The sequence below is a fragment of the Catharus ustulatus genome, chromosome 16 (assembly GCF_009819885.2).
Source record: "Catharus ustulatus isolate bCatUst1 chromosome 16, bCatUst1.pri.v2, whole genome shotgun sequence".
Classification (NCBI taxonomy): Eukaryota; Metazoa; Chordata; class Aves; order Passeriformes; family Turdidae; genus Catharus; species Catharus ustulatus.
The window spans coordinates 787584-807882 of record NC_046236.1 but is presented as its reverse complement, the minus strand read 5'-3'; the positions used below and the strand labels follow the sequence as shown (position 1 = coordinate 807882).

Here is a 20299-nt window from a genome sequence, read left to right as displayed (position 1 = left end):
CCTGGTGGGAAGGGGCTTTGTCAGCACAGATGGGTCCTTCAGTTGAATCCATTTGTTCCCACACCTTTCTGTTTCCTCCTCCAAAACCTCTCCAATGTGGGCTGATTTTCATGTTTATCCTCCTCAGGGAAGCAGTTCCAGTGTTTGCGAACCCCAGCTGGGAGGCCACAGGGGCTCCAGGGTTTCTCTAACGGAGTGTGTGACCTTTGATTCAGTCTTCTTTGGTTCTCTCCACTGACGTGTCCCTGGCTGTTTTTTTGGTGCTGGCTGTCACCAGTTGGAGTTTGGGGAGGAATCTGGGGAGGTGGTTTTGCTGCACAGGGAGCAGGACCTGCCTCTCTCAGCCTGCCAGGCTGCAGCTCCAGTTCAGCTGACATGGACCTGTGCTGGTCCTGGCCTGCTGAGCAATACCAAACCTGCTGCTGCTCCTCCACTTCCCAACCCCAGCACTGGTGGCCTTGCCCCGCTGGGAGACCCCTCCTTTCAGCACTGAGCACTGCAGGTGCTGTGCCCCGGGTGCACCACTGGAGCCAGGGCTGCAGTGCCATTAACGCCTTTCCTCTCCCCTCCCCAGGTCGGAGAGCAGCCTCGCTAGGTTTGCCCACCGCTTGTCGGTGAAGCAGAAGCAGGAGAAGAGAAGGAAAGCTGAGTATGGCTCTGCCGAGCTGTCTGCCTTCCGGCCCAGGTCTCTGAGCATTGAATGGTAAGAGCTGCAGGACAGGGCTGGGGGAAGAAGCTTCTGCCTCTCCAGTTGCCCTCATGTCCCCTTTTCCCACTGCTGCCATTGTCGAAGTGATGTCCTGTGGGACAGCACCCCTACAAACCTCTCTACCTGCTGACACCCTGAGGTGTCAAAACAGAACATCCCCCAGATGAAGGTCTGTCAGGGCTCATGTGGGTAATGGGGGTGTCTGCTGAGCTGGGGCACATGAGCACACAGCCTCTGGCAACTCCCACCACTGCCTGCACCGCACCCTTCCCTTCCCTTCCCTCCCTTCCCTTCCCTTCCCTTCCCTTCCCTTCCCTTCCCTTCCCTTCCCTTCCCTTCCCTTCCCTTCCCTTCCCTTCCCTTCCCTTCCCTTCCCTTCCCTTCCCTTCCCTTCCCTTCCCTTCCCGGAACTTCCCTTCCCGGAACTTCCCTTCCCTTCCCTTCCCTTCCCTTCCCTTCCCTTCCCTTCCCTTCCCTTCCCTTCCCTTCCCTTCCCTTCCCTTCCCTTCCCTTCCCTTCCTTCCTTCCTTCCTTCCCTTCCCTTCCCTTCCCTTCCCTTCCCTTCCCTTCCCTTCCCTTCCCTTTCCCTTCCCCTTCCCTTCCCTTCCCTTCCTTCCCTTCCCTTCCCTTCCCTTCCCTTCCCTTCCCTTCCCTTCCCTTCCCTTCCCTTCCCTTCCCTTCCCTTCTCCCAGGAGCAGGAATAAGAAGCCATAGGGAAGATGCTGGAGGATGCATCCCGTGGTCCCTCACTGCCCAGTGCTCCTCTATGGGATCAGCCAGAGCTGAGAGCTGCAGTGGGGTGGCCTCAGCCGCTGTGGGAGCTCTGGGATCTGCAGGGACACTTTCAGGGACACATCCAGAGTGAGCAGTGAGAGGGTCCCAGGCTGTTTCAGCCTGAGCCACCCTGGGGGCAGCCCCATGGACCAGAGGGACACAGTACTCCCTCCTTCCCCACTGCTGCACTGCCTGGGGCCCCTGATGTGAACACAGATCTCAAAGGACTGTCCCCACTCAAGCAGGGGACATCCTGGGCTTCGAGCTCTGATGCAACTGTCTTGGAAGCAGATCACACCCAGTCATCACAGCATTAGAGGTGACCTGCTAAGGATATTTAAAAGAGTTGGAAATTGCATTGCTTTCTGCTTCCTTAGATGGATAAAGGAGGGAAAAAGAAAAAAGAAGAGAAAAGAAGAGAAAGAAGAGAAAAGAAAGAGAAAATAAAAGAAAAGAAAAGAAAAGAAAAGAAAAGAAAAGAAAAAGAAAAGAAAGAAAAGAAAAGAAAAGAGAAAAGAAAGAAAAGAAAAGAAAAGAAAAGAAAAGAGAAAAGAAAAGAGAAAATAAAGAAAAAAGGAAAGTGAAAAATAAAGAAAAAAAGAAAAGAAAAGAAAATGAGAAATGAGAAAAATACTTAGAAATTGCAAGAATGTAGAGTTTGGTTTTCAATTTCCCTGATTTTTTTTGGAGGTCTTTTTGGCATTTATTGTGTGTTCTAACACTTCAGTGTGAGGGTGTGGAGCCCTCCTCAAAGGCTTCCTCTGTCTGTGAGGTTCCTTGAATATCAAAGCTCACCAGGTATTAATGAACCAGACAAAGAATTCTGGATATTTGAGGACAGATTGCTTTCTTCTCCACTTACACAACTTTTTTCCCTTTGCTCAGATGATATATTGAGGAAACCTGGTCTGCAATTACAGTAATTTCACGATTATAAGCCGCACTGAGTATAAGCCGCACTTCTGGGTTTCAGCAACTTTTTGTTTTTTTGTCCATATATAAGCCGCACCTGATTATAAGCCGCATGTTACAATACAGAGTGTGATAAAAGGTATCTGTTCTATCACCATCTGTTGAGGGTGGGGACAGTGATCCTTATCTCAATGGTAGATAATCTGCTAACGGGCCATCCATTGAAACCAGGCAGGGCATTGTTCTTTATCTTTTCACACCCCATCCTTCCTCTAGGGAGTCATTGTCTGCTAATGGCCCATTGAGTCCCACTGTGGGAATGATAAAATTACTGCATCCCATTGAAAGTTGCTCCAGCCAGGGGGAAGAGCCCAACATTTCTTACCAAGATAAAAACAGAGGCTTTGGGACACTAAGGTAGCCCTTTCTCCACTGGACTCCAGAGGAAAACTGGATTTCTCCACATTACCACTGGACCTCCAGAGGGAAACTGCACCTTGTACAGGAGCACTGCTCCAACTGAGCCACATCTGTCACTGCAGGAGGATGCAGCCACCATGGAATGGGACTGCTGCCAACACCCTGCCTGACAGGGTGTAAGGTTGTACTCTGACTTTGTCGGGGTTTGGAGTTTGTTTCTTTGTAGTACTGTATTTCTATTTTGATTTCCCTAGAAAAGAACTGTTATTCCTAATTTCCATATTTTTGCCTGAAAGCCCCTTGATTTCCAAATTATAATAATTTGGAGAGAGGGTGTTTACATTCTCCATTTTAAAGAGAAGTTCCTGCCTTTCTCAGCAGACACCTGTCCTCCAAACTAAAACAGCAACTTTTTGTTCTTTGTCCATATATAAGCCGCACCTGATTATAAGCCGCACTGTGGGTTCGGACCAAAATTTTAGTCAAAATGGTGCGGCTTATAATCGTGAAATTACTGTACTCTCAATCTCCCAAGGAGACAAATATGGGAATTTGTAATGTAGAAAATAGGGAAACAACAAAGAGCTGATTAAAAAACAATCAGAGTTTGTCTTTATTCATAAAAAGAATCATGAGAAGCCAGCAAATCTCTTTCCTCTCTAAATGTGTCTTTGAAGCCCCTGGGTCCCAGTTTAACCCTGTTGGGGGATATTTGTGGTACATTTTCCCCCACTCCATAGTGTTTTCCTGGGGGAAACCATCTGTCTTGCATTTGGCAAACCACCTTGTGCAGCAGTGACTCGCAGCAGTGGTAGACGATGCTCTTTTAGAGGAATTTTGTGGAGCAGCCTGGAAAGGAGCTCTGGATGAGGAGGGACTGCCTTTGCCTTTGGATTGCCGTATGCCATCATGCCAGAGCTTGGGCTGTGAGGCTGAGGGAGACAGACCTGATGTCGTGTCCTGCAGGGACACAGGCACAGCCAGGCAGGACTCCCACCCTGTACTGGGGGTTTTGGCTTGAAGACGTCTTGAGCTGGATCTGACATCACCCAGGCAGCCAGGTTCAGTGGGTTGGGCTCCTGGAGCTCAGGTGCTAGCAGGGCACAGAGACGTCACCCCAGATGATCACAATTATGAGGAGTGGCAGTGGGCTGGGGACCCTGCTGCTGCCTGCTCCCATCCATCTCACATGCACAGGTCCTCAGAGAGGCATTCGGAGATTTTTCCAGCCTTCTCCGTAGCCATGACCTGCTAAGGGATCTCTTGGCCTTTTCCTTGGTGTGAAACAGCTTTTCTCTGTGTTCCCTGTGCATCACCAGGGATCTCTGCTCATCACAGCAGGATCAGCACCCTCAGTCACTCCAAACCATCCTGGGCTGCAGCTGAGACTGCTCCTCAGTGTTCTAGCTGATGGGAAACTTGGCTCATATTCTGGCAAATCTACAAACGTCTAATGTGTCTTCCAGAGCAAATACCTTCTTGCATCAAATCTGTCCGTATTTACAATCCAGGGTTACCGCTGCATCCTTTCTTTCACCTGCCTCTGCACAGAGGTGAGTACCCACACTGTGTGTGATGGGTTCAGCTCATCCCACATGGGTAAGAGTGGCATGGAAGAGCAATGGACCATGTTTTCCCCAATCAGCAGCTTCTGAGAATTCTACCCATCTTGATCCCAAGGCTTGAAGCAAAGGACAGCTTCTCAACCTGCTGTTGCCTTTTGCCAAGGAGGAGGTAGAAAAGCATGACATCATCTATGCTCTTTGCTTTGAAAAGCTGGGTGTCAGTCTGGGGCAGGGATTAGAGTTTCCTGCTTGAAATTCCTACTAAAGCATTGTTAGTGCAACCCATCCCCACACAGGGCAAGCTGAGACAGCTTTCCAGTGTTCCCAATTATTCAGGTGCTCAGGTAGGGGTGGATGGAGCCGAGGTAGAAGAGAAGGAGCTGCACAGGGTCAGAGTCAGCTTGACACTGTGTTCCTGCACTGAACACAGCCAGGCAGGACAGGACAGGACATAATGCCTTCACTTCCACTTGGCCCTTCTCCAGTGCCAGGAGCCCTGGGCCAGGAGGTGCAGTTCTTCGTGCCATAGTGAATGTCCCGTGCTGCTGCCAAGCACAGGGATGCTCCCAAGGCAGGTCTCACAGTGTGTATATCCATCAGAGCACATCTCCCTGGCTCAGTGGCTGGGACGCACTGTTGGGTCATGCTCCCCCAGGCACAAGGCAGCCCTATTCTCATGGCACGTGTTCCTGTGCTACAGGAACAGCAGCAGCACAGCCCTGCTCCCCTGCCAGGCCAGCAGCGAGCGAAGCCCTGTTAGTTCCAGTTATTAAAAACAAAATTGCTGGGGGGAAGGGAGAGAAGGCAGAGAAAAAGTGAAGTATTGAGAAAACACTTCTTTCATTCATACGTTGTTTACTGAAATAAATACTTCATTATTAGGCTTTTTTAGGGTATTTTTTTAAAAGCTAGCGCCACAAAGTCCCCAGTGTTTGGGCCTGTGTATGGGCTGGATCACCTCAGCCCATGGCTCCCTGTGCTGGTGTCCTGCTGCTGGGAGGTGCTGGAGAGGAGCTTTTCCAGTCTTTGGGAGAAACCTGTGGGGCTGCCCAGGTCTGGTTTTGCTCAGGTTTGCTGATTCTCTTCTCTTCTTTGATGGATGGTTTATGCTGGGTCACCAAGGCAGCTTGTGTTCCCAATGAGGCAAAACCTGATAACGGAGGCAAGGAAGGGTTTGGGATTTCTTTTATTAAAGCCCTGCTTTCTGTGGTCTCTGATCCTAATCTAGCTCCCAAGCCTAAACAGCACAAGGCTACTATAGCGCTCTTGACTTGAAGCCCACCATATTCTGCTGTTGGGGTGAAGAAGGTGAAAGCTGGTGATTCCCAAGAGACCTCACACTGTCCTACAGCAATGCCAAAACTCCAACAATGCCTATTCTCCCCACTTAGAGTGAGCTGAGGCCTCCTCTCCTCCAATGCCTGTTACCTGAGATACGCTCTCTATCTATCTTCTCTCTTAAGAGAAGCTTAATCCAATGGAAGGGCTACAATCCATGGTTTGCTCTTGTGTGGGCAGAGCTGGGAGCCTCTGTTCCCTCTCACATCCTCTCAGCTCCGTTGCTCATTGGGAGCTACAGCCCTGGCAGGTTTGTCCTTCTGAAATCCTTTTGTCCCTTCCTTTTCCTTTTCTTTTCTAGCTCTAGCTCTGGTTTTCCTTCTTCTGTTTTTTCCTGGGTTTTCTCTTCCCCCACACTCCTTTTCCCATACTCGCCACTTGTTCACCCTGATTTCCCTCTATTTTCTTCTCCATTGCTTACTCACTGCTTTTTCTCTTTGGGCTCCTCTCGTTTTCCCTGTCAGACAACCTCCTTGTCAGAATAGCCTATTCCCATGGCAGCTCAGGAAAAATGCAGCACATTCCTGTCTCTCCCCATGCTGTTATCTCGGTTCTGCTCCTTGGCTGCCCACCACGAGGCTGAAGCCATGCTGGCAGCAGCGTGTCTGTTCTTGGTGACAGGCTGCTGCCTTGGGCTCAGCCCTGCCTGCGGCTTGCTTTCCTGCCTGACCCCTGGCACACCCCTGGATCCCAGCTCCTTGCTGCCGAAAGATGTGCCTGGAGCTACCTGCCCAGCAGCCACTGTGCAGACCACACAGGCCAGGGTGAAAAGTGCCAGGTGAGTAGGAGCCACTGGACATGGCAACCTTGCTGGCACCATCTGTTTGGTGGAGGTGGCACATGTGATGCTGCTGCACTCTGCCTCATGCTTTGGGTTTGGTTATTAAGAAGTTTTTTGAAGGAACTGTTTTCATGAAGGTCATTTAAAGTGTCACAGTATAATGTTTCCTCTTTAAGCATTCTCGAGTGGTGTGGAGGTTCTCCCTGTGTGGCTGGGCATGGAATCCCTGCTGTGGAAGTGCCTCCTAACATTGGTGCTGTTGCTGCAGCCAGATAACCTGTCCCCGTCCGTGGGGTCCTCACCTCTGGCACCAAGTGCTGTGGTGCTGGTGGAGCTACAGGGCTTGGGGGAGGTGCCAAGCTGCCAACTGATCTGTCTCGCTGTTCCTGATGCAGTGCATGGCAGTGCTGCTGTTGTACAGCTCATTGAGAGCCTGGTGCTGTTCCCACAGCTGTCCACAGTCGTATGGGACTGTCCCTAGGACTCACTGTGTGACATCTGTCCCTTTGTCAGCCAGCCAGCACAGTGAGTTGTCATCAATTTTTTGGGAGGCAAAGAGTAGCAGCATCATGAAGATGGCTTAGAGCTCCTCCAAGTTTCCTCCTTTCCAAGCCCTACTCAAATTGTCTCGCTGCAGAGAAATCTTGGAGCTTTTCCTCTTCCCAGACCAGGAAGCTCTTAGCCTGAGTGAGGGAAAACAAAGAAAATGAAACCCTGAGCCTTGCAGTGGAAGGGGAGGAATATGAGAGCTTGGGAGCTGTGGGGGCATGCAGGAGTGAGGAGATGCTCTGAGCAGGCTGAGCTGCAGGCACTGCGCTGGCAGCGATTCTGTGGGTGACCAGCCCTGAGATGAAGCACAGCCCTATCCCAGGTGTGATCCCAGGTGGATGAAGCACAGCCCCAGCCCAGGTGTGATCCCAGGTGGATGAAGCACAACCCCAGCCCGGGTGTGATCCCAGGTGGATGAAGCACAGCCCCATCCTGGGTGTGATCCCAGGTGAATGAAGCACAGCCCCAGCCCGGGTGTGATCCCAGGTGGATGAAGCACAGCCCCAGCCCGGGTGTGATCCCAGGTGGATGAAGCACAACCCCAGCCCGGGTGTGATCCCAGGTGGATGAAGCACAGCCCTAGCCCAGGCGTGCCGAGCGCAGGTCCTGGCTGGGCCGGCGTGGCCCTGAAATGAAAGGCGAGGCGCTTTGTCTCAACTGGGAGCGCTTTAAGCCCTCGCTCGGGAACAATGGCCAAGCTATGGGGTCATTTGTTCTGGTATTTCAGCAGCTCCTCATGATTTATGGGATGTTTTGTTCTGCTGCTTGTTTTAGCTTCCCCCTCTCCACCCTCCCCGTCTCCGTCCCTTCTCCATTTCAGCTCCTCCTCCCCCTGCTCCCAATTCTCCTAATAGCTGTGGAGCCTCTGTGCCTTATGAAGTCATGGTATCTGTGACTTATTGAATTAGCCGGATGGGAGCTGGACTTGCACACTGCGCCGGGCTCTGCCGGGTGTCCGGGCTCCTGCAGCCAGCCCGCGGCAGGGTCCCTTGTCCGGGGCTGCATGCAGCCACAGCTTCCCCCGTGTGGCACACGGACCTTGCCATCAGCAGGACGCTGCACAGTTGGTTTAGAGGCAATAAATGTGGTCAAGAGGAGCTGCAGCCCCCAGCGAACAAGGAGGGCTCTGTCTGCAGAGACACTCTTGTGCCAGGGGCTCTGCTGCAGTCGTGGTTGCTGCCGTCCTCCCAGCTCACTTCTCTGGGAATGAGGTGGGTGCCAGGCAGGGAGCCCCAGAGGTCCCAGTGGTGAACTACACGTGGGGCAATGTGGTTCAAGACCTTGGTGGTGTCCCTGGTGGTGTCCCCAGCAGACTGAGAATGGCTATAGCCAGTGCTTCTGGATGTACAGGGAGAGCAGGGGTTCACATCCCCCTCCTCAGAGCTGGAGGGACAATGATTTAACAGTGACTGTGAGGAACATGCTAATGGGGGTGGGGAGGAGTGAGCCCTCCAAACATCTCCCTGAAAGTCGAGTTAACCTTAGGAAGGCATTGCAAAGGAATAATTCACTTGTGAACGATCACTTTTTTATCCTCATTTTCTGAGTTGCCTGCGGGCAGGCAGGGGCTGGAGGCCACTGCTGGTCCCGGTGGGACTGACATGCAGCTTTGGCAGAGGAGCCACGGTCCTGCAGCTCTGCTTCTGCTGCCTCATGCTGCCAGCAGGGAGCCAGGAGCATCCTGACCTCTGGGTGCAGATGGGAAAGGAGAGATCTTGTGCCTCCCCTCCTGATGCCGCAAGCCTCTGGGAATCCAGTTTTTCTCCTCAGGAGAGGCAGCTCAGCTTGTGATTACAATGAGACTGGAGAGCATAGTGAGGCTTGGATCCTGTCTGTGCTGCTGTAGGCTCCAGCAGGTCCAGCATTCTCATCTCCATTTGTTTCTCATGTCAGTGCGGTGGGAGAAATTGAGCCCTCTGGGGAAGCAACAGAAGGAAAATATTCAGAGAAGACTGATGTCCAGGTTCTCCCTGTCTGGGACCTGAGCCCTCAGACACATCCCTTCCTCTCTGAGAGCACAGGCAACAAATAACATTTAAAAGACAAATATAAAATATTATGCTGATTTTGTGCTCTGACCGTTTCCCTCTGCTGGTAGCTGATATCTCAGATAAGATTATTTTTCAGTCCATTACCCTCAGCACACTTTAATTTCTCTCAAATAGCCCAATTGCCTAATTTGTTTTGTTTTATTGTTATCATTCCTCTGCCATTCCCCATGGCCAGGATCTGCAAAGCAGGATGAATGCCTTGGTCTCTTGCTGAAGAGTGTGATGGATGCTGTGCAGGATCTCCACTGGTTCTTCTCCATGTATGTGCCTCTGACTGGAAGGTGCCAGTGGATTTCCACAGTAGGCAGCCCCATGGATATACTGGGGAAATTGCAGAGATGTTGCAATCCTTGGTATGAAAAGGAAACCTCATGAATGTCTAAATAGTGCAAGTCAAGCCTTTCACACCACCTGGTATTCCCATGGAATCATAGGAAGTTTAGGTTGGAACAGACCTTAAAGCTCTTCTCATTCCATCCCCTGCCATGTCCGGGGACACCTTCCACTATCCCAGGGTGCTCCAAGCCCCGTCCAAGCTGGCCTTGAACGCTTCCAGGGATCCAGGAGTAGTAACAGCTTCCCTGGGCACCCTGTGCCAGGACCTCCCCACCCTCACAGCGAACAATTCCTTCCTAATATCCAGCCTAAACCTTTTGGTGTGAAGCCATTCCCCCTTATTCATCACTGCATAGTGCCAGTGTGCTGGATTTGGAAGGTCTTTGCTCTCCCAGACTCCTTATCCAGCACACAAAAGTATCTCAGTATGTTTCTTTTAATGGGAATATCCATAATAGTCTTGATTTCCTACTACTGGTCAGGTCTTCAGCTCTCCAGCCATGAACCTCTTTCCCCATGAGCCAGTTTGGACTTGGGAAAGGGCAGTGTGGAAGAGTTGTGTGTTTAGAGCAGCTCCAGCAAGGGCAGCAACTCACTCCTGTTCTGGAATGCCAGGCTGCACTCCCTCCATCCCCGGGAGCAGAAGGGAGCACTGGCCCTGCTGATGCTTCTGGAGACACTGGGTCAGGAAACAGAGAAGCGTGGACATATCCAGATAGTCCTGACAACTGACACTTCCAAGGTATTCCAGTACTTTTAATCCTTCCTTGTCCCTTGAGCAGTGGCAGTCACTGTTGGGCAGGTTTCCTCTGCTCTTGGATAGTTTCCTCTGGCATAGACAATTCCGCCTGCCAGGGCTTCAGGAGCCTCCTGTTTATCTTCCTGGAGAGTGTCTCACAGTGACAGGTTCATATTGTATCTACTGGCTTGGATGCTGACAGGATGGGCAGCACTCTGTGGGGAGGCCAAATGGAAGGCAGGAGTTAGCCCAGGACATTGGGACAAGGAGGACCATGTCCTTGGATGTGCTGGGACTTCTTTCCACCTTTGATGGAGTCTTACTGAACACTGACTCTTCCCCATCCCTCATACTCACTCTTCCTGTGTGGGCTGGATCTTTTCGGGGAAGTTGTGTGCCCAGCTGGCCTCCATACCTGCTGAGCCTTTTGCCTGGTGGAGGTCAGAGAGGGAAGTTATGTTCCCTTCCACTTCTGACTTCCACATTTCCTCCCTGTCTCCTCAAAATGAAACTATTCATCCATCTCCCCAGCAGTTCCCTCCCCAAGGGCATTCATCTCCCTGTCTCATTTTGCTTTTGCTGCCTTTATTTTTCTGGTAACAGGGAAGGTCAGACAGGGATGAAGATTTTCTGCCACAAGGAACTGTTGGGCAATGTGGACAAGAATTTTCCACGTGGGCAGTGCCAGATAGTGCAGGTCTGATAGATTTCAGGCCAGGAAAAGGCAAGGTTCATGCTTGGCTGTGTCCAAAGTGGAACTGGACACTTGGAAGCAGCTGCTAGCATCACCCTGAGAACCTGCATGTGGTCTTCACTCTACCCACAGTGCAGAGGTTCTCCCAAGCCCCCTCCAGGTCTGTTCAGTGTCTGATTTCCATCCAAGAAGTGTCCCAACAGGGCCTGTCAGGGCTCATCAGGCAGTAACTGGGAGACAAATCTCCTGCCCTATGAGGGCAGGGTTCTTAATAATGGTTTCATACCATCACAAAATCATGGAGTGGGTTCTATTTTGCCCATCCTTTCCCTAGAGAGGTCTGAGCTTCCCTTAGCCTTCAATCATAAAATCATGGAATGGTTTGAGTTGGAAGGGGCCTTCAAGATCACCTCATTCCAACCCCCTGACATGGGTAGGAACACCTTCCACTGTCCCAGATTACTCCAAGCCCTGTCCAACTTCGCCTTGGACACTTCTGGAGATGGGGCAGCCACAGCTGCTCTGGGCCCCCTGTGCCAGGCCCTCACCTCCACTGCAGGGAAGAAATTCCTCCCAATACCCAATCTAAATTTGCCCTCCTTCAGCCTAAAACCATTCCTCCTTGTCCTATCACTGTGTATCCTTCCAAAAATTGCCTCTGCAGCCCTCCTGCAGGCTCCCTTTAGGCACTGGGAGGGGGTCTGAGGTCTCCCAGGAGTCTTCTCCAGCTGAACACTCCCAGCTCTCTCAGTCTCCAGGGCAGAGGGCCTTCAGCCCTTGGAGCATCTTCATGGCCTCCTCTGGAGTCTCTCCAACAAGTCTGCATCTTTCTTGTGCTGCATTCTTGATTTGCTGTAAAAAGCTGGTTTTTGTGAGCTTTGAAAAATGAACATGTGACATTACATAGGGTTTGTTAAGCATGGCCTCAGAACAGCTGCTGAGATGAGCAGAGCTCTGAGGAGCATCTCTTCTTGGTGTTGTCAGGATGGGCTCTGGCCCACTGCCCCAAAAGGAGCCACCATCACCTTGGATGGGACTCTGTCTTGTTGAACTGTGGTCTCCATACAAACCCTGCAGGTTTCCTAGTGCAGGGTTGTTGCCTGGCACTGTGGTTACTCACTTCTTCCCCTGGTCTTGCTTCTCCTCTCCACCCCAAGACTCCACATTTAAGGTCAGAACCCAAACTGACTTACCAGAGCTTCTGAGCTTCACCCACTGCAGAGAGGACTGGGGTACCTGTGGTACCTCTGGTACCTGTAGTACCTGTGGTACTTATGGCTTCTCCTGGCCCACTGAGCAGTGAGGACAAGAGCTTGCCCTCCTTGTCCCTCAGCTTTTCAGCCTTTAAAAGGAGCATGACAATGCTGATGTCCGTTTTCAGGCACTTTGACATTCCTGCTCATGGAGAGGAACAAGATGATCTTTCAGGTCCTTTCCAACCTAAACCTTTCCAGAATCCTCTGATTCTATGAAAAAGCTGCTGATGAAGGAGCTGCTGTTGCTCTAGGACACCTGGCATCTGAGGTCTTGTGCTGGCCATCCCCCAAACCCACAGCTGACTTGTGGGCTTGCTCTGAGCTCCAGGCTGGCAGGTGAGGTTTTCCTGGTAGGCTTTGTGCATCAGCTTGTGCTGGCACTGCAGCTAAGACCACCAAGTTCAGAGTTTCTGTTCTGGAAGTTGTGTCCAGAGAGGCTGAAACTTCTGCCCAGGAAGCAGGGTCTAAAAAAAGTGTCTTTTTTCATTCCCAAGCAGCATTCTCATTTCTAAGCATCTTCCGTGGGGAGGAGAGGGCAGTTAGTGGGGTCAGAGGCAGTGAGGAGCAGAAGTAATCTGGGGAGATCCAGGCAGGTATCGTCTTAAACCAAATTCTTTTGGGTTTAAATGTCGCTGTGCACCAGGCCCTGGAGTTGTAGGGTGCTCACTCCACCTGTGTGCTGGAGGCAAGTCTGGTCTGTGTCAGAGGACACAAGTCTTGAAGGAGTTACCCATCAGAGACTCCTGGGGGATCAGTCCCTGCTGTCCCATGCCAGGGACCAGCCCCAGGCACAGAGGCACCTGGTGAGACTGGACTGGGCTGTGGTCTCCCCAGAGCAGACTGCCCTGTCTCTGGATCTCCTTGAGCAGTGGGACCAGGCAAAGGCAAGGGTTTGCTGGTGCAGGTTCTTCAAGCTCTGACATGTGCCTTGTCCCTGCCTGTGCCCCCATCCTCCTGCTCATCCTCCCTGCACGAGCGGGACTCCAGAGCCAAGTCCTGCTGTGCCCACAGGTCTGTGCGAGCAGGTGACCTGGATTGGGTTTCCTGTGCCCTGATAAGCTACTGTGGCATTTAGTCAATGGTCCTGCTTTCCCTGTCTGTGCCTGGTGTCCTGCTGCTCTCAAGCTGGGGTCCCAGCGGTGAGCACACTCCTGGAGCTGTGGGAGCCACGAGGTGGAATTCCTGCCTGATCTCTGCAAGTGGAAGATGGATTCTGCCAGGAGATCCCATCCTCCCAGCACAGTCCTGGCCCTGCTCTGCCCCGGTCATGAGCTCTGGAAGGCTCGTGGCAGGCAGGAAAGTTTTGCTTATGGAGCAGAGCTCAACTGAGTGAACTTCACATGAACTCGAAGTTTCTTTGGCTGTTTTCTTTCCTGATGATGCAGGCAGGTCAGGATTGGGATCCTGCGCTGCACAGCGACCCAAGGCTGCCTTTCTCGTGCACCAGCATGATCACCTCATCCTTCTGAAGGACAGGGGCGGCTTCAACCTCTGCTGTCTGTGACCAGGGACAGGACCCAGGGAATGGCTGGAGCTGTGCCAGGGGAGAGTCAGGCTGGATTTCTCACAAAGGTTCTTCCCCAGAGGGTGCTGGGCACTGCCCAGGCTCCCCAGGGAATGGGCACGGCCCCATTGCTGCCAGAGCTCCAGGAGTGTTTGGGCATTGATCTCAGGCACTGGGTGGGGATTGTTGGGGTGTCTGTGCAGGGTCAGGGTCTGGACTTGTGACCTTTGTGGGTCCCTTCCAGCTCTGGCCTCTCCAGGATTCTGTAATTCTTGGTGTCCAGGCAGGAGCACCAGCAGACAGGTGGAGCTGTTCTTGTGTTACACTGGGAATGTGCTACTGTAACTTTTGCTCTCCCTGGTGGGCACCCTATCGCAGCACCAGGGCCTTCGTGGCCTGCTCAGGATCACCCAGGTGGCCTGTGAGAGTTAAATCCTCCTCCTCATTATGCTCCCACACTTTACCTGGAGATCACTCTTGCTACCTCCCTTGTCTGCATTCAGTCCACAGAAAAACTGGGGTAATGGAGCAAGAGAGGCCCTCAGGGCTGAGGGCCTGTTGGGTCATTGATGGGAAGGTGTGATTGCAGCATGAGCCGCTCGTGTGAACACGGGGAGAAGCTGTGGCATCCTAGGCCAGCCTGTGGCAGGGCACAGTGGGGTTTCCCAGGTTCATGAGCATCCTGGTCCTGAGGAAGCTCTTGCAGTACGTGTGAAAAAGCACAGTGAGCAGCATGGTGGGAAGAGATGGGTGTCTGAGGAGCATGAGCATATCCCCACCCCTCACCTCACTGCTCAGGTGATGAGGAGGGGGAGGAAGGGGGCAGCAGCACCCACCACGTGTTGGGGCCACCATATTTCCCATCCTCTTGGTGCTAGAGAGGCCCAAGCTGATTGTGTATGGCTCAAAGGTCCTGCTTGGTGTAACTGTGTGAGAAGGGATGTCCCAAGTCTGTGGGAGATCTTGGAGGTGCTGTCTCCTCTTGCCCTCCTGCCACCTCTCGTCTCCAGGACCACCTGCAGCCATTGGCCCCTGCCACCCTTGCTGTTTTGAGCTGCAGGGAAGTCATCCCTGTGAGTTGCATGGAGGGGCAAGGAGGGCACCATAGCTTGCCCTTGGTAGGGCTGTACAGCACTTCCCAGTGGAAGTTTTTTTGCTTTAACCTTTACCAGGCTTTAACTGTTTGGGCTGGATTGTTCTATGCTTTTCTGCCTCAGGTTGAACTTTCTCCTTTTTTTTTTTCTCTATTGATCCCAGTTTTCAGCAGAAGATTGTGGGAAATGGTAGCTTTACCAATTCCTTTTTTTCCCCCTCCTGTCTCTTTGTTTGAGGGCTTCTGGTGTCTCCACTCTTTGAAAAAGAGGCTTGAAATCTGGCAGAGATGCATTCCTGCTGGAGATCAACATGGATTTGGTCAATTTGTTAGCTACTGGAAAACGTGGCTGGGCATGCCTGGAGGAGCTCTTCAGGGGCCAACTGCTGATGTCCCCATTTGCAAAGGGACTCTGGCCACTCTGTGTCCTCCTGTCCCTTTCTCTAGGGACACCTCCTTGCCACACAAGTACAGGTCAGGAGTGGTGGCTGAAGGAGCTGTTTCCCAATAGCAAGTCTCAGCAGTTTACCCAAGACAACGTTGTCCTTGTGCCCATTTCTCATGTGTGGCACTCACTGTGGGTATCACCTGCCTCTCACCCTCAACAGAGAGAAGGAGCAGAGCTCAGGCCAGCTTGGGCAGTGCCTTGTGAGGGGAGGAGATGCTGAGGTAACACTCCTGCTACGTGAGACCTGGGAAAGAGTGTTTGTAGGCCTGCCTGTCCCATGGATGAGCTCAGCAGCATCACATCAGTGCATGGAAGGACAGAGTAAGAGAATCATTATAGCTGGGAAAGATCTTCAAGGCCATCAAGTCCAGGCTGAGCAGGTCCTGGTAGCTAGAGGTTTGACCTGGTGATCCCTATGGTTTTCAAAGTTGCCTTTTTATATTAGAGTGGAAATTGCTGTCCTGGGGGCTTTGGAAATTCCTCCACAGACTCCCTTATCTTCAGCTGGGGTTTCTCTACTTGATGGTACCTCAGAGCTTTCTACAGAGAGAGGAATGACACATGAGCTGGGAAATCTCTAGTCTGATGAAGGAGCAGGCAATCCCCAGCTGGAAGGAGGCCCTGCTGGTGGTTACTGCCCCTGTTAGTGTGGTTACAAGAGCACTTGGGCACTTGTAGGGTGTTTTCTAGCAAAATGGTATAAAAAAAGCCTGGCTTCTCCTCTTGGACTGCAGGCTTTGGACCCTGACTCCATGGAGATGCTGTTGTAGTTGGGTGGCAGTGGCCCAGCCCCTCTGGTATTACTCATGTGTTGGGTGGTGCTGGCATGAGACCAGCCCCAGGGCAACATGCTGGGGTGGTCAGGGGAGGTCCCAGTGAGTGCTGGGGAGGGAGCAGAACTGGAGCAAGCTGGGAGCAAATCCTGGCACAAAGCTGTGCCAGGCAAGAGTTTTGCCAGGCTGGGACATGCTGGTCCAGGGAGATCCCAGTGGGAGTGTCTGTTCTTGGTAGCCGTGCCAGGGACAGTCTGTGGGCAGTGGCCAGCATGCCCAGCACTGCTGGCTGGCTCCTGCTGGGTGCCTTCCAGTGGGAAGCGGGTTTCTGACTCCAGTAACATTAACCAGCTGGGCAGCAGCTCTGGAGCCGGGTGTGTGCATTTGTCTGCTCTTCCATTGTGACTTGGCCGATGTCTCCTCCTCCCTGCCGAGATCAATGGCTGTGGGCTCCCTTTTGTAACCCCTTTGGGTGCAGCTCTGGAAGTCTTCAGCCTGGTTTCCATCAGAGTGCTGGTCCCATCTGACTGGATGTCTTGTGTGGGACAATGAAATGGAGGTGGGTTTCCACCAGAAGAAACATCCCAGTGATGGACTGGAGGAGTGGGAAGTACAGGTGGGATGTAGGTGGCTGAGGATGGAGCCTGGCCAAAGGCATGGGGAAGCGAGCTCGGGGGACCTCCAGAAGATCTTCTTGGGCCATTTTCCTACAATTTGATGGTTTGGGAGAAAAGGTGGTTCCCGTCGGGTGGCACATCCCGGTGGCACGTCCTTCCCGGGGGCACCAGATGGCGCAGGAGATTAAAGGATTTGGTTCTCTGCAGGGCTGGGTGCAAATGGATTGCCTCCCACTGCTGTGATGAGTCTGCAGGTCTCAGGCCCCAGCATGCAGAGCTGTGCTCCCATGACAGACCAGCCTCAGGGCAAGGCAGTGGCGATGGGGCTCCCTGGAGCCCTGTTTCCAGCAGAACCAGGAGCTGGCCCAGTCTTTGAACCGTAGTGGGGGCTCTGAGTGTGGAACCCACCATGCCAGGAAAAGGCACAGCGAGGCAAAGGAGCCACACTCAGAGGGACAGCCCTGGTGGTGTCAGGGGAGTGAGGAGACAGTGGAACCTTACCCTGGGGTGGGCCATGACAAAACAGATTATATCCCTCTGGCACAAGCTCAAACTATCTTGGGCACAGATAGGTGAGTGCTTCTTCCTGGCTCCTGGAAGGTCCCAGGCTTTTTGGTGGGGTGCAGGTACATGGCAGCAGCCCTCACAGCATCTGGGACACTGCCATCATAGCCCCCTTCCTTCTCCCATTGGAACAGCCGCTGGCCCCATGTGCTCTGCCGGCCCCCTGCCCTGCTTCCTCCCCAAAAGTGTGTGTCAGGACCCAAGGAAGAGGACAGGACCAGGCTTGGGTGAGTGTGATCTTACATCCCTTCTCACTCCTCCCGGTATGCCAGCTGTGCCCTGGGCATCTCTGTGCTGAGCATCTCCCTCCTGCTCCTGTTGGATCCAAAGTGGGTCCCTATGAACCCACAGGGATACTTTTGCTCCCTTCATTTGCCTTCAGTGATCTTTGATTTCAGTCGTCGTATGACTCAGCTCCTGCATTTGATCCCCTGGAGCAGGGTTTGCACTCATGCTGTGGCAGGAGTGCTGCTCGTTCCTGGCAGGCCAGGCTGGGATAGGGTTTCCTCATGACAGAGGGCCAGCGAGTCCCCACAGCTCATCTGCTTTCCCATGTGGAAGTCTCATTTAACCAGAGTGGTGGTAGTGGCTTGGAGGTATCTCTGAGAGCTCTGCTGACCTGGGCTTGTGAGATCCTGGCAGGACAGGAGTGGAGAGGAGCAGAGCAGGTACTCTCTGGTCCCTCTGTCTACCTGTCCACCCATCTCTACCAGAGAAGGTCTGGCTGGTTGCTGGTGCTGGAAGCATCGGGTGCATTTGGGTGGGGGGCTGAACACATTTGAGCGTGGGACATGGTCAGTGGAAGGTGATACCACACAGTTCCCATGAGGGCAGTCTGGGCAATGACCTTTAGGTCCTACCCCTTCTTGCTGCCTGTTCCCTGTAAGCAGCTCTGGTCTGGAGCAGCTCCTGACTCAGCAAGGAGCAGTCAGCAGTGGTGCTGAGCTCCCTCTGGGATGCTGGGCTCCTTTTCTTAGGGGGCCAGGCAAGCACAAGGTCACAAACCCCTGCAGAGGTTTGCAGGGAACAGGGGTTTACAAAGTGCAGGGATTTGCTGGGCACAGATATTTGTAGAACATGGGTTTGCAGGGGACAGTATTTTTCAGGGGCAGAGGTTTGCAGGGTGGCTGCAAGCTTCCACCAAGCCAGGCCCCAGCGCTGTGTGCTTGGCTCTTGACATCAGAGTTCTGGCTCTTTCTGCCTTCTCCCTGCCAGTGCCAGGGTTTTTGGGTGGTCACAGGGCTGTGATCACAACCAACACTGCCTGTTGTGTCGTGGGTACCTGGCACCAGGCTGACCACACTGGACTTCCCCAGGAACTTTGATCATGACTCAGGGCAGCCTGTCCTGCTCTGTCCTGTCTCCATCAGGTTCCAGTTAAAACCAAATGCATTCTCCAGCCTAAGCTGCACAGCCGTTTGAGCCCTTCCAAAAATGAAACAAATACCCACGGAGTGCAATCCGAATTGCAGCTCAATTAGGGCTTGTTCCCAATGCGATCATAAAACCTCCAGTACGAAAACAAACAACCCAACCAAACCACATCCAAGCCTGACAGCATCCGCTGGAATGCCTTTAAAATAACAAGGAGAGCAGAGGAAGATGAAAGCAGTGTGGCCAGTGGGAAGGAGGCTCTTTGACCCTGAGGAGCAGCCTGGAGGTGGGCTGAGCAGGTGTGGGGCTGGGTGCTTGGGGATGGGAGAGCACAGAAGTGATGGGTGTGATGGACACAGGCTCGATGGGTACCATGGAGATGTGGGCCAGCGTGGAAGTGATGAGCATGACAGAAATGGAGCAGCCTGGGGCCCAGGGTTGGGCTGTTCACAGGAGGATTTCACAGGGCAAGGAAGAGGAAGCTGTAGAGGTGGTTTGGAGCGTGGTGGTTGTTTCAGAGAGTCTTCGAAGTGTGAGCAGGGCGGGGGGAGCGCGGGCCGGACCCGGCGGCTGGAATGCGTGTCCCGCGTAACCCTGGCTTGCACCGCGTCCAGCCAGTCTGGTGCCGCGGTTCGGGTTTCACGGCGGACTTTAAACCCGGCCTTATTTAGCGTGAGCCTCGCTGGCCTGTTAGGGAGGGGAAGCCGCAGCACAACTAATAAAAAAAGCCAAACAAAAACAATGTAATTAAAGAGACTCAGCACTGTGTGTTCCCATAGCAAGAACATTTACCCAAGACTTCCTTGCTCAGATACTTAATGTCAAGCAGCAATTAAAAGCTGGCTTTGTGGCGAGGCAGCGAGGAAAGTTTGCCCTGGCCGGGAGATAGGAGCCCAGGGCTCAGCCATCCCGGTGCCTGTGCCGGTGGGGAGGGACCGCTTTTGGCACTGGGAGGTGCCCCAGAGACACACAGGGATGCTGCATCCCTGCAGCAGCTCCCGATCCTCTCCAGTGAGAGATGCTCTCAGTTAGCAATGCATAGACTGCTCAGCTCCATCCCCACAGGCGTTTGGCGGCACAGAAGCAGAAAAGTGGATTTTCTGTGGATTTTCTAGGTAGGAACCTCTGGGCAGAACATGCAGGAGCTCTGCTGGGGTAAATCCTTGTGAAAACAGTAAAATCAGCAGGACTGGACTGGGTGTAGAAGCTTCCAGCATCTCCTTCCTGACACAGATCTGTGGATGGAGACTGAAATGTTGAATCTCCTCCCTCAAGGGATGGTTTGGGGTGCCTGAAGCCAGGCTAGGATGCCAAGAGCCAGACTGTGCCCACTGGTGCCCCCTTCACTGCAGACCAAGGTGGTGCTCATGGGCTGCTGTTGTTGGCAGCATCCCCTGCCTTGGGTGGTGAACCAGTCATTGTGCCATGTCCCTGAGCACAGTCCCAGGGAGAGGTGCCCTCATGCCCTGGCAGTGCTGCCTGAGGTGGGGGTGCAGGGGATGCCTGTTCATGGCACGGCTGGGGCGGTGGCACTTTGTGATGGCAGCCCCTGCCTGGCAGCAGTCCTGACCGTGCTGGCAGATGTCACAGGGACACTGCAAGTGAAAGTAATTTGGGGTACATTTCAATGGACATTGAACCACAAGATCCTTCTGGTCTCACTCTTAAGCAGTGATTGGAAGGTCTAATTAAAAAAATAAATAAAAGCAAGAAGTGGCAGCATTATTGTGTTGCTGCAGAGTTTGCTCAAGCATCTCTGATCCCTTCCTCCCCAAAGGCACTGCTGGGCTGTTTTATGGGAC

The 20299-nt window shown here is 52.9% G+C and overlaps 1 protein-coding gene across 9 annotated transcripts in view; it reads left to right on the top strand.

Moving 5' to 3' along the window:
* The window catches only part of LOC117003750 (ankyrin repeat and fibronectin type-III domain-containing protein 1-like), a 212106-nt gene that overhangs the window by 169272 nt on the left and 22535 nt on the right, over window positions 1–20299 (top strand). For 6 of the 9 annotated variants that reach the window (XM_033073944.1, XM_033073943.1, XM_033073946.2 and 3 more), the window contains one exon: window positions 575–703. The exons of the other annotated variants lie outside the window; for them this stretch is intronic. In XM_033073944.1, the coding sequence (XP_032929835.1) occupies window positions 575–703 (129 nt within the window). The remainder of the gene's footprint in view (window positions 1–574; window positions 704–20299) is intronic. 9 annotated transcript variants of the gene reach the window in all.